Below are 13,335 nucleotides of genomic sequence, written 5' to 3'. Positions count from 1 at the left end.
TGGGAAAAACAACTTGCTAACCATGTTGTTTAGTCTTCCATAAATATGACTCTTGTATTGTTTTTGTCATAATTTATTCTTTTGTACATCTTATAATTGTAAAATATAATATATATATATGTGTATATATATATATTCACAAAGTCCCCATGCATACTTTATACAATACCTAATTTTGTATATTGCGTTAATGCTGATATTGCCTTCTTTACTGAATAGGACCCCGATGTGAGTATGAGGACAGCTGTCTTTCCAGTCCCTGTGCTAATGGAGGCGTGTGCACAGCTCAGTCCAGTCGGAGCTACAAATGCTCTTGTCCTTCAGGATACACAGGTCCCCGATGCCTCAATGACACAGATGAATGTGCGGCCACACCCTCCATCTGCCAAAACGGAGGCTTGTGCACCAACACTCCTGGCTCCTACAAGTAAGTCATGAAGTAGAAATTAAATAATATTAAGAAATGTTTACAACCAAATATGAATGCATTCAGTTGATCCTCAAAGGGAAGGAATTTATATTTGAAGAACAGCTAGTAAGTTACAATCCTTGATGATTTAAATACTAAAATTTTGATTTGTGTGTGTCTGTGTGTGTGTCTGTGTGTGGGGGTGTGTGTGTCTGTGTGTGTCGGGGTGTGTCTGTGTGTGTATTATCCAGAATGTTATTCTTGTCCTTAAAGTTTTCTTGGCTAAACATTGTGTCATGAATTACCCAAAAATGTGACTTGCAACATTGCTTGTTTTTCCCAATTTGCTCAGTTGTAATTTTGCTTTTGAAACTATGGTAACTGACTAAAACATGTTGCAGATGTATCTGTACACCTGGCTTCACGGGGCGACATTGTGAGAGCTCCTATGTGCCCTGTTCCCCTTCACCGTGTCTCAATGGAGGCACCTGCCAAAGCTCAGAGTTCAGCTACTCCTGTCACTGCCTGCCTGGTATGACTTTACACCTATTTAAAACAGCACAAATGCACATTTAGGATTCTTGAATAGCCATTTCTGTGTTGTTAGCAAGTCCATTCAGAAGATGGTACATGGTTAGTTTCACCTCACGTGTGATCAGTTGTGATCAGTGTCACCAAGTTAAGTCTGTTAAAACATACACTTGAATCATCTTTATCTATCTATTAAATTGGATTTATTGCATGATAAAAATGTAAAACATAAACATCATCTAGCTCACTTTGGCCCCTGTACACCTTACTGAACTACTCATGCTTGTGATACTGAAACATTGCTGTTTATTTGTTCCTATTTCTGTATGAAGGTATGACCAATATAGCTCTGACTTTTGAAATAGTTACAATGTGTTTAAGGTGCAAACAGGGTGTATTTCCTCGTACACAGACAAAGAGCATGCTATAATTCTGCTACTTGTAAACTGAGGGCAAATACAACAGAGCACAGATGGATTTTGTTTATATAGCACCAGGACATGTCATAATCCCTACACACCTTAAAGGATTTCCATGTGCACAAATACAAATGTATAGTGAATAAAAATCTACACAACTTTAAGTGAGAACACAGTGTAAGGAGGAATGCAGCATGGGCCTTCTGGCAATATGAAAAGTAAAAATAGTAAGAGCTGCTCTTTTGTGAAGGAACCATAAATCTTTAAAAACAAAATGCTTTGACATCTAACATTTCTAGACTGTGCCCCAAATAGGGTTCCTTAACTATGGGATCAGCCTCTATATTTTATGTTGCCTTTTTGTCTTTGCTCTGTCAATTCTTACCACACATCCCTCATTGTGTTAACAGGGTTTAATGGCACAAACTGTGAGAACAACATAGACGATTGCCCGGGACATCAATGTGCCAATGGAGGGACCTGCATGGATGGAGTCAACACTTACAATTGCCAATGTCCTCCAGAGTGGACAGGTAGTTCATATTCATTCATCACAATTCTACATGTGTTGTATCTGCATTGTTACTTATTCAAGTCAAACAATAACCAAAATGAACTGTAAGTGTTTCTATGATTGATGACTACATAAAGTGTTATGAAGTACAACAAGTTATTGAAAGTAATGTTTGTCATGTTGATAAAGTGCCGACTTAGGCAAGGCTCTTAGCCCTATCTAAGGTCATAAGAGGTGGCACTATTAGGGTTGTACTCAGATACTAATCAATACTAAAAGTAGTATCAAAACTAGATGCTAATATGAAGTATTAATGCTAAAACATGTATACATTTTGAGGTATCAGTGTAGTATTACTGGACTCTATTAGTAAAATGTACATTGTTTAAACTTGCAGGTCAGCATTGTATGGAGGATGTTGATGAGTGCCGTCTACAACCCAACACATGCCAAAATGGAGGAACATGCAGTAATGTAGCTGGCAGCTATGCGTGTGTATGTGTTAATGGATGGATGGGACCTGACTGCTCTGAAAACATTGATGACTGTGCAACAGCAGCATGCCACAAGGGCTCCACATGCGTTGACCGAGTAGCCTCCTTCATTTGTCTCTGCCCACATGGAAAGACTGGTATGCCATACATATGCCACCTTCTAACAGTATGAAATAAAATGATATAATTATGTTAATTATGGTCGTTGTGTTATTGGGCAAAACATTTTGATGTGTGTGTGAGTGAGTGATTGCTGGTGGTTTAAGAGCTCATTTAAGGTTTAAGAGCAGATGTGGATACTGGACCTTCAACCACCCAGTATGGGAAGCAAATTATGTATTGCCCAGAAAAATTAGGCTATATAAATCTAAAACATTGCTTGTATTAAACCAGTACAAAATTTACAATCTGGACTCCTACAGTATGCTTACTTGGTCATAAACTATTTACCCAAATCAAAGAAATATTCTCACTTTAGATAGACCTGTTTTATTGCAAAGTTTGACACCTTGACATTGAACTAATGCTCTCTTTAGGTTTGCTGTGCCATAGAGATGATGCTTGTATCAGTAACCCGTGTAGAGAAGGTTCCCATTGTGACACCAACCCCATCACTGGCAAGTTCAACTGCAACTGTCCGAGTGGGTACATGGGCAGCACCTGCAACATTGACAGAGATGAATGCAGTATGAGCAGTAAGTGCTTATTCTGCCTTCCCCCATGAAAATGTGTTTTTTTGTGAAATATTTATCTCTTGTCTCTTTTTCTCACAGGCGCTAATCCATGTGAGCATGGAGGTCAATGTGTTAATACCGACGGGTCCTTCACCTGTAACTGTGTACGTGGCTACACTGGGCCTCGCTGTGAGCAAGACGTCAATGAGTGTGCCTCAAACCCATGTCAAAATGATGGCACCTGTTTGGACCGCATTGGAGAGTACACCTGCATCTGCATGCCTGGTACATTTTTAAGAATTTACCAGAAAATTTATTATCAAACCATTGAGGACTTGTTAAATTGTAATTTTTTCTTTCACCCCAGGATTTGAAGGGACTCACTGTGAAATTGAAATGAATGAGTGTCTTAGCTCTCCTTGTTTGAATCAGGGTAGATGTTTGGATAAGGTCAGTCGCTTTGTCTGCGAGTGCCCAGCAGGTTAGTAAAATTGAGTGAGTGAATACTGTAAAGCTGTTTATCTCATCTCTAATGTTTGTCTCTTCTCTTCTGCAGGTTTTAGCGGAGAAATGTGTCAAATAGACATTGATGAATGCTCCAGCACACCCTGTTTAAATGGGGCTAAATGTATTGACCGGCCAAATGGATACGACTGTGAATGTGCAGAAGGTACTACCAAATCCTTAAATGTTTTGCACTACTATGTCACAGCTGTCACTTGATGTGTATAGGTAAAGTACATGATTTTTCTTGTGTAGGCTTTTCGGGTGTTCTTTGTGAGGAGAACATTAATGACTGCGAGCCGGAGCCATGCCATTATGGTTTGTGTAAAGATGGCATCGCCACCTTCACCTGTGATTGTGATCCAGGATACACAGGCTCCATCTGCAACATCCAGGTGAATGAGTGTGACAGTAACCCCTGCCAGAACCGAGGCCGCTGTATCGACCTGGTCAATGCTTACCAATGCAACTGTCCACGAGGCACCACAGGTAAATCTCAAGAATACGAATGAGCTCATGTTGTTAATGACACAGCATTTTCTAACATGTGTCAAGAATTTATTACTGAATCTAGTTTAGGCCTGTTTACAAATCATGGCCAGAACTGTTAAGGTTAAGGTAATGTTAAGGAACTCTAAGAGAAAGTTTGTTCTTTGCATTTGACCCATCCTTCACTGTGACACTGTGCACTGTAGAATATAAAATGTGCAGCCTAAACCTACTACTGTATAAATTTTTCTCACTACAAACATTGCTAAACCACGCTGCTCTGTGGGTCATTGTGCTGTACCAGCTTGAGGCCTGGTACATGAATCTCTGTACCACTCACAAAAAGCCAAAGTTGTCAAGTCCTGTTTATTTTTTTTGTTTTTTGGTTCTTACCTTCAGTTCTGCTTTTCTTAAGTTTCATGTTCCTTTTTGTTATTGTTCAGATTGATTCAATTCCTTTTTCAACTCATGAAAATGTCTGCATCTAGTCTTACAGCAGTACTTATTAAGTCACTTTGGTTTATATGAGCTACTTTTATAGAGTGTAGCTCCCCCTGGTGGCAAGTAATACCATATATACAGTTATGCAATTACTAAATGCAATACAGAATGAAGACATTCATTTTGTGAAATTATGTATAAATGTATGTGCTGTTTCATTTCTCAGGAGTGAACTGTGAGATTAATGAAGACGATTGTGCTAACAATCCATGTACATATGGAGAGTGCCATGATGGCATCAATGAGTACACGTGTGTCTGCACTCCAGGATATACAGGTATCATTTTCACATTTAATTAAATAAAGGATTTAAGTTCTTTGTTGTTGCAAACTAACTTAAGTGTAAACTATTACACTTTATCATCCATGTTCAAACCATGTAGGAGAAAAGTGCAACTTGGACGTTAATGAGTGTGCCTCAAATCCATGTATGAGTGGGGGCACTTGTGTGGACAAAGTGAATGGTTTCCAATGCCAGTGTCCTCCGGGCACCCACGGTCATCTGTGTCTCTCTGGGATGGACCACTGTGCTCACCAGCCCTGTCTTTATGGAGAGTGCATTGAACAAGAGCATGGGTATGCATTTAAGCATGTCTTCTTGTATTGTAATGCTTGAGGCTACAAGCTGATATGTAAATATGTGTCACTATTTTTTGTATAGATACCGCTGTCAGTGCGAGCCTGGTTGGACGGGAGAGAATTGTGAATTAGAGAGAGATGAGTGTCAAAGTCATCCGTGCCAGAATGGCGGCAGCTGTGTGGACCACCACAATGGATACACTTGTCAATGCAAAGCCGGCTACAAAGGTAAACATTAAAATGTATAACTGTAATATTTAGTTAAAAATCAATTAGTAACATTCTCAAATAACCTGGCCCATCTCTTCAGGTATGAATTGTGAGATTAACATAGATGAATGTGCCTCTTGGCCATGTCTGAACCGCGGCACCTGCATTGACGGAGTCAACAGTTACAGTTGCCAGTGTAGTCCACCTTTCACAGGTTTGTATTAAAGTAGTTAGTGACCATGCAATTTAGTATGCTGTTTATCTAATTATGTATCATGTTCTCAAAGGTAAACACTGTTCAGAGGAGCTTGCTCCCTGTGCCTCTCATCCTTGTGAAAGAGGCGGAGTCTGTCGTCCAACTCCGGACTACTTATCTTATACTTGCCAATGTCCAGTTGGATGGCAAGGTATGTGCTTTTATAAATTAAGTCATCAGATAAATATTGTTCTAATGTAAGGTAAGATGTCTTTATTGACAACTTTTTTGTCAATACTTGTAGGTCCACGCTGCAATGAGGATGTTGATGAATGCAAAAAGATTCCTTGCAAAAACAATGGGCATTGCATTAACAGTCCTGGCAGCTACTTGTGTAAATGTCAACCAGGCTATAGTGGACACAACTGTCAGACAGATATAGATGACTGCTCCCCCAGTGAGTTTCTCTTTTTATTCTTATTTTAATCAATATTATCTATTCATAAAGTATATCATGCTACTGATATTTTTGGTTTGTCAAATTGCTTCCTGTTTTATAGACCCATGCCTTAATGGAGGATCGTGTGTGGACATAGTGGGAGGGTTCACCTGTGATTGCCGCCCCGGATTTAAAGGGGACCGTTGTGAGACTGAAGTTGATGAATGTGCCTCACACCCTTGCAGAAATGGGGCCATCTGCAAAGACTATGTCTACAGCTTTGTTTGCGAGTGTCGTCCAGGATTTGATGGGATTTTATGCGAAAACAACATTCTTGAATGCACAGAAAGGTGGGAATTTTATTTAAGAATCAGTCTGTATCAGTCTTTTTTGTTATTTGAATTAACATGTTTCTTGTTGCTCTTGTTTTCTAGTTCGTGCTTGAACAATGGAACATGCATCGATGATATAAATACCTTTTCATGCCACTGTCGTCCTGGTTTTTATGGCACTTTTTGTGAATATGAGCACAATGAGTGTGACTCTCAGCCCTGTAAGAACGGAGGGACCTGTACTGATGGTCTGGGCACTTACCACTGCACCTGCCCTATGGGTTACAATGGGCCCAACTGCCAGGTACCATGTCATTTTGTACACCTCTTTTACCTGAATCTGATTCAAGTAATAATTATAATTGACCGTATTTTGCGTGCAGAATATTGTAAACCTGTGCACCCATGTTCGCTGTCACAATGGAGGGACCTGCTCTCAGACAACCACTTCCTGGACCTGCCACTGTACAATGGGATGGACTGGACTTTACTGTGATGTTCCCAATATGTCATGTGAAGACTATGCTGTCAGAAGTGGTAAAACAATGGAACATTAATATGCCTTTATTATGTTGGGTGCATTTTTTTTGTGAAAGTATACCAAAAAATACTTGAATTAACGTGTTGTTTTGTAGGCCAGAAAGTGGAGGATATATGCAAGAATGCTGGACTCTGCATAAATGTTGGAAATTCCCATCAATGCCAATGCCGAACTGGATACACTGGTAGTTATTGTAAAGATACAGTTGACGAATGCAAGTCAAACCCTTGTCGCAATGGAGCTACATGTGTCACCTATCAGGCTACATATGAATGTAAAGTAAGTATTTGTGCCTTTTTCTGGAGCATTTTTGTTTTTTTCTCAGCCGAAATAAAATAACTAATACAATTGTATGGGATTTTATCAGTGTAAACCAGGCTTTCAGGGAGTCAACTGTGAGTATGATGTGGATGAGTGTCACTCAAAGCCCTGCCTCAACGGTGGAACCTGTATCAATCTCATCAACCACTTCACCTGTGCATGCCCACCAGGAACACATGGTAACTATAATACTGCTTACAATATTTTAAATACATTATCTTTGGTAAGGCTATCGCTCTTTCATCTGCTTATGATCCGTAGGAGTACAGTGCGAAATAAACGAGGATGACTGCGCTCCCAAATCAGGCTCTTCTGAGCCACGCTGTCTGAACGGGGGGCAGTGTGTGGATGGGATCGGCCGATACACCTGCACTTGTCCTCCAGGGTTTGTGGGAGAACACTGTGAGGGAGATCTTAATGAGTGTTTGTCTGAGCCCTGTCATGCTCCTGGCAGCCTGGACTGTGTTCAGCTGGACAATGACTATCAGTGTCGCTGTCGCCTGGGTTACACAGGTACACTGGTTTGTGTGTTTAATATGGACGTATTATGGTTGTAGTAACAACAGCCTTTAGTGTAACTGTTTTTTATGCATTATTTCCAGGGCGACACTGTGAGTCTATGGTAGATCTGTGTTTGTCCAAGCCCTGCCATAACAGTGGCACCTGCTCAATGAACATGAGCTCAGTTCATGGATATACCTGCTCCTGTGCCCCTGTAAGTCTGCTGTAATTTCTATCATCTCTAGACCGCTCCTTCTTCTTTGTGCCACAAATCTATTCTATTCATTTAGTCAAGTACACACAGCTCTCTACACTAAACACTTTAAAAATATTTTTCTTATTCTCACATTTGCTTCAGAGGGATAAAACAGGTATGCTATGCATCCAGCAGTAGAAGTAGATAGTAGTTATCTTGTGTGGTAATTTTATTTAGTGGTGGTGTTTGTCTACATAGGGTTTTACTGGATTTAACTGTGGTGAACTAGAGGGGTACAACTGTGCCAAACTGCGGTGCCTGAATGGAGGACGCTGTGTGGATCAGCCATCGGGTCACCTGTACTGCCAGTGCCAGCCTGGCTTCAGTGGTCCACATTGTGAAAAGTGTGGATGCAGCAACGGAGGAACATGCGCCAAAGACCCTTCAAACCCATATCAGTACATCTGCCTCTGTCCCCCACACTTCTCTGGCCGATATTGCCAGAAGAAAGATCCACCAACAAAACCAGTGTGCCCATACACTCAGTGTGTGAAAGGCGATAAAGTGTGCGATGATCAGTGCAACAACTATGAGTGTGATTGGGACGGTGGAGACTGCTCTCTCAACTGGAAACAGCCCTGGATTAACTGTACCGCCAGTGTCCCTTGTTGGAACCTGTTCAAGAATGGACACTGTGATAAGGAGTGTGACAATCCTGGGTGTCTCTTTGACAGCTTTGAATGTCTAGAGGATATCCCAGAGCCTTGCAAGTAAGTCTTAATATCAATATATTGTCTTACTTAAATAAATCCTTTAATATAATAATTGCAATTCTATACTTTGTTTTCAGATATGACAAGTACTGTGCAGATCACTATGATAATGGATACTGTGACCAAAGCTGCTACACTGAAGCGTGTGGCTGGGATGGCCTCGATTGTTCAAAGGATTCTACACCCAAATTACTAGATGGTGTTCTGATTATTGTCGTGCGACTGCAGCCCGAGGAGCTGCTTGGAGATTTGAGAGGCTTCTTGCGTTCCCTTGGGGGATTGCTGCATACAAATGTTAAAGTGAAGTTGGATGAAAATAAAAGACCAATGGTCTATCCCTTCTATGGGCAAGGGGAGGAGACAGGTTGGCACCTGTTTAAGAGCAGAAGCAAACGTGAATTAGAGAAAGAAGTGATTGGGTAATATATCATTACTGCTTTTAGGTCTTGTCTTCAAACATTGTATTCACTGTTAAAAAACATGAATTGTTTTTTTTTTATTCTTGGTAACAGCTGTCAAGTGTATCTGGAAATAGATAACAGAGAATGTTTCCAAAGATCTCCAACATGTTTCTCAAATATAAATGAAGCTGCATCCTTCATTGCTGCAGCTCACATAAAGGCAGATCTTCCATATCCCCTAGTGTCCATAGGCAGTAAGTTCACACTATTTTGATTTTACTGTGAATATAAGGTGCATTTGTTGTTCTACTATTATACACTGTGTTACTCTTTTGTAATATTTTTCCTCAAAGTAAAAAAAAAACAACAATCTGTCTCCTAGGTGATCCAACTGTTGTGCCAAAACAAGAGTACTTGATGTATGTGATTGGAGTAGCAGTGGTGATTATTTTGCTCATCCTTGTCTTGGGAATGCTAGCAGCCAAAAGGAGACATAAACAGGGTATCTTGTGGCTGCCTGATGGTTTCTTGCCTGGTGGTTTCTTGCCTTCTAAAAATGACAAGAGAAAGGAACCTGTTGGCCAGGATGACTTTGATCTTAAGTAAGTGAATCAAGTTTGTACATGTTGGTTGCAAATGAATGAAAAGAAAAAGACTAAGTACATTTACAACATTTTAAGGAATTTCAAGACGCAAGACGGAAGTGCGATCGACCAGAATTCGAGGTGGCTTGAAGATGAAGCTGCATCCAAGAAGCCAAGAGTCAGTCATGTCAAAAAACAAGTAGCTTTTTGTTGTCATTTTATTAAGACATTTTCTTTATGCAGACCGAGGACAAACCATTGCTGCCCATTGCTATGGATGGAGGTGTGGATCAAAGACAGTGGACCTTACAGCATCGCAAAGCTGCTGATATCACTCTAACACCACCACAGGCCGATATGGACACTGACTGCCTTGATGTGAATGTCAAAGGCCCCGGTGAGTAGACATTTTTTCTATTACTTAGCAATAAATTATAACATGTGTAGATAGAAATTTTATTTTACATATTGTTGTTTAAAAGGCTGTGCAACATATTAAACTTTGCATGTATTAACCCAAAGTATTTTTTTGTTAAATGTTAAAGTTAAAATTTAAATAAAGTTAGTATAGGGAAGTAGGTGGGTATGGAAGACAGATGACCACTCGAGCTCTAGATACAGGACAATACAAACTATATACAACTCTGAAAAAACAAATGATGAGGGGAAACTCTTATAGCATGATTAATTGCTATTAATATGTCCTCTTTACATTGCATTTAATGGGTCTGTGACTGCAGCATTATTCTAAAACATTGTGCATTACATTTCAGATGGTTTCACACCACTGATGTTGGCATCTTTGCGTAATGGCGGAGGCCCTGACTGCAGCTTACATGGAGATGAAGAGGAGGAGAGTGGAGGTGAAGAACAGGGACCAAGTGTCATTTCAGATCTGATATCTCAAGGTGCTTCTCTGATGGCCCAGACCGACCGCACAGGAGAGACTGCCCTGCATCTGGCTGCACGCTATGCCAGGGCTGATGCTGCTAAACGCTTGCTGGACGCTGGAGCTGACCCCAATGCTCATGACAATATGGGCCGAACTCCTCTCCATGCAGCAGTGGCAGCTGATGCACAAGGAGTCTTTCAAGTCTGTACTCCTAAACAATGCTTATGACGCATTTACAAAATAATTATATTTTTACAGTAATGTTATATTTTCCTTTTTAGATCCTGATACGTAACCGTGCAACTGAGCTTGATGCCAGGATGAATGATGGCACCACTCCTTTGATCTTAGCTGCCAGACTGGCTGTGGAGGGTATGGTAGAGGAGCTGATCCACTGCCACGCTGATATTAACGCAGTAGATGACCATGGTTAGATTTTTACCCTTTCTGCCACATGTTGCGTTATACTTTACCCATATGAGCACCTTGACATAACTGCTTTTGGTCATTTTAGGCAAATCTGCTCTGCACTGGGCAGCAGCAGTAAACAATGTAGAAGCTACTCTGGTTCTTCTCAAGAATGGAGCTAATCGTGACATGCAAGATAACAAGGTTTGTTTTTGGGTTTTCATTACCAAAAAAAAAAGTTTTGCTTTTTTCTATGGCTGTTTTTGGCTGAAAATTGTTTACCGGTATATTTGTTTGAATTTCAGGAGGAGACACCCTTGTTTCTTGCAGCTAGAGAGGGCAGCTTTGAAGCTGCTCAGGTACTTTTGGATCACTACTCGAACAGAGACATAACGGATCACTTGGACCGGTTACCTCGTGATACCGCTCAGGAGCGCATGCACCATGACATTGTTCGCCTCCTGGACCAGTACAATTTGGTTCATAGTCCTCATAATGGGCAGCACATGGGAGGAAACTCCTCAATTGTTTGTGGGGCTAATGGAGCTGGCTACATTGGCATGCGCTCTGGGCCACAGGGGAAGAAAAGTAGGAGAGGTGGAGGTGGAGCAAAAGTGGCTGGAGGAGGGCCTAAAGAGCTTAAGGACATGAAGGTCAAGCGCAGAAAGAAGCCCACCGGAGGAGAGGGGCCAGTGACAGGTGGAGGTGCAGCAGTGAATGGGACCAGCTCAGCAGGAGCTCAAACAAATGGTGTGAAGACAGCAGGACTCCCCGAGAGCTCTATCACCATGTCCCCTGTGGACTCCCTAGAGTCCCCCCACTCATACACTGGGGACGTGTCTGCTCCTGTTTCCACTACAGCTAACTCCCCTCCCCTCCGCAGCAGCCCGAGCAGCAGACCTCTGCTACCTCCGGTCAGCCACATGCTAGGCCAGCAGCCGGGCTGGGTGGGCATGTCCAAACATGGTTATAACGGCTCCATGTTTGGCTTAGTGCCGCACCAGATGGGTGGGGCACACCCCGGTATGAGCCAACATCGCGGCCAGGGGGCGATGTTGACACCAATGAATGTGACCATGAACAGAGAGCACCTTCCTCCCATCGTCACCTTCCAAATGATGGCCACTGGAGGTGGGCAACCCATGCTGAAGCAGACCCAGCCTGGGCAGGTCCAGGTCACACAGTCCCAAGGCCAAACCCCCCAACAGGGGGCTCCCCACCTGCACTGTTCCCAGATGTACCAAATGCCCGAGCAGATGAACATGACACATGCTCTATCTCACACAATGCCACACGCTCATACGGTCAATCACGGAGGTCACAGCATTGATGGCCAGTCCCGAGCCCTGGCTTCCTACTCCACTATGCAGAGCCCAGTGGATAAATACCCCACACCCCCCTCACAGCACAGCTACACCCCAGCCAGCTCAGAGGGCACCACTCCGGGTCATTCTGCCCATCCTGCCAGTGAGCACCCATACCTCACCCCTTCTCCAGAGTCTCCAGACCCATGGTCCTCCTCCTCTCCACACTCCAACTCGGACTGGTCAGATGTGACCACAAGCCCCACCCCCCTGGGCACCGCCCATCATGCACTAGCCTCTTCACATCGCACACACATTCCAGAGCAGGCGCAGCACCAGCCACAATCACAGCAAATGCAGCAAGCATCACAGCAGGCTCCGCTTGGGAACATGCAGGTGTTTGCATAGACTTAACCAAAGCAGATGGACTCTCTGTAGTTTAACTACATGAATTAGTGACTCATAAACTGCTCTATTTCTTTATCAGTATAATATTTGTTTTTCTTTTAAAGGTTGATTGTTTCCTCTTTTTTTAATGCACTTGATAAGTCTGTGTATTATTTCTAAAAGTATTACTCATAAATACACAAGTTCTCAAGCTCATGCAGTTCTCGAGTTGTTCATACAGTAATCGCAAAGGCTTTAGTTTGAAAACTTGCCTTTTTGGTCTTGGGCCATTTAATGGTGTTGGGTTGTGGAGTCCTCCAGAAACCACTGACTTTGGTGAGACTGTTGCATAGAACGGGTGTTTTGTTTGTTTTTTGTCTGTACAATATGTCAATACTAACTTGTGGAAACATTTAAATCTAATGCTTTTATATGATGGGTCAAATCATGCTTTCCTTCTTAAAGCTGAACTTCTACAGGAAAGATAATCACTCTGAATGATGCTTGTAAATGTATGCACACATCTTTGTATGTCTTAACCTGTTCCATGATGAAAAACCTTTTAGTATTTTCACACCTGAGGGGTCTGCATGCACCGGATGCATTAGATGATGTTTACTTCTTGAAGTGGTGTCTTGTTACTTATGTTTAAGTACTCATTTTACTAAATACAGCCACAACAATATGTAATTGTTTTGGGGTTTGTTTGTTTTTTTTGGAATTGGATTGAAAAGCT

At 41.9% G+C, this 13,335-nt stretch overlaps 2 protein-coding genes across 2 annotated transcripts in view; both read left to right on the top strand.

The window, feature by feature from the left end:
• notch2 (notch receptor 2) overlaps nucleotides 1–13,120 on the top strand; it is a 30,350-nt gene extending 17,230 nt beyond the window's left edge. The window contains exons 4-35 of the mRNA XM_033991950.2: nucleotides 220–427; nucleotides 811–941; nucleotides 1,770–1,892; nucleotides 2,271–2,504; nucleotides 2,904–3,062; nucleotides 3,141–3,326; nucleotides 3,409–3,522; nucleotides 3,598–3,711; nucleotides 3,801–4,034; nucleotides 4,702–4,812; nucleotides 4,919–5,111; nucleotides 5,197–5,342; nucleotides 5,425–5,538; nucleotides 5,612–5,731; nucleotides 5,825–5,977; nucleotides 6,081–6,309; nucleotides 6,394–6,595; nucleotides 6,675–6,828; nucleotides 6,927–7,111; nucleotides 7,200–7,332; nucleotides 7,415–7,666; nucleotides 7,756–7,868; nucleotides 8,109–8,620; nucleotides 8,701–9,042; nucleotides 9,136–9,278; nucleotides 9,407–9,626; nucleotides 9,705–9,786; nucleotides 9,852–10,005; nucleotides 10,382–10,701; nucleotides 10,782–10,929; nucleotides 11,015–11,112; nucleotides 11,214–13,120. Coding sequence (XP_033847841.1) covers nucleotides 220–427; nucleotides 811–941; nucleotides 1,770–1,892; nucleotides 2,271–2,504; nucleotides 2,904–3,062; nucleotides 3,141–3,326; nucleotides 3,409–3,522; nucleotides 3,598–3,711; nucleotides 3,801–4,034; nucleotides 4,702–4,812; nucleotides 4,919–5,111; nucleotides 5,197–5,342; nucleotides 5,425–5,538; nucleotides 5,612–5,731; nucleotides 5,825–5,977; nucleotides 6,081–6,309; nucleotides 6,394–6,595; nucleotides 6,675–6,828; nucleotides 6,927–7,111; nucleotides 7,200–7,332; nucleotides 7,415–7,666; nucleotides 7,756–7,868; nucleotides 8,109–8,620; nucleotides 8,701–9,042; nucleotides 9,136–9,278; nucleotides 9,407–9,626; nucleotides 9,705–9,786; nucleotides 9,852–10,005; nucleotides 10,382–10,701; nucleotides 10,782–10,929; nucleotides 11,015–11,112; nucleotides 11,214–12,620 — 7,034 coding nt within the window. The 3' untranslated portion in view covers nucleotides 12,621–13,120. The remainder of the gene's footprint in view (nucleotides 1–219; nucleotides 428–810; nucleotides 942–1,769; nucleotides 1,893–2,270; nucleotides 2,505–2,903; nucleotides 3,063–3,140; nucleotides 3,327–3,408; nucleotides 3,523–3,597; nucleotides 3,712–3,800; nucleotides 4,035–4,701; nucleotides 4,813–4,918; nucleotides 5,112–5,196; nucleotides 5,343–5,424; nucleotides 5,539–5,611; nucleotides 5,732–5,824; nucleotides 5,978–6,080; nucleotides 6,310–6,393; nucleotides 6,596–6,674; nucleotides 6,829–6,926; nucleotides 7,112–7,199; nucleotides 7,333–7,414; nucleotides 7,667–7,755; nucleotides 7,869–8,108; nucleotides 8,621–8,700; nucleotides 9,043–9,135; nucleotides 9,279–9,406; nucleotides 9,627–9,704; nucleotides 9,787–9,851; nucleotides 10,006–10,381; nucleotides 10,702–10,781; nucleotides 10,930–11,014; nucleotides 11,113–11,213) is intronic.
• rex1bd (required for excision 1-B domain containing) overlaps nucleotides 1–13,335 on the top strand; it is a 32,388-nt gene that overhangs the window by 5,557 nt on the left and 13,496 nt on the right. The window lies entirely within an intron of this gene.

Source organism: Periophthalmus magnuspinnatus, chromosome 4, assembly GCF_009829125.3.
Source record: "Periophthalmus magnuspinnatus isolate fPerMag1 chromosome 4, fPerMag1.2.pri, whole genome shotgun sequence".
Lineage (NCBI taxonomy): Eukaryota > Metazoa > Chordata > Actinopteri > Gobiiformes > Gobiidae > Periophthalmus > Periophthalmus magnuspinnatus.
The sequence above is the reverse complement of the archived record's forward strand: the minus strand, read 5'-3'. Positions and strand labels throughout refer to the sequence as shown.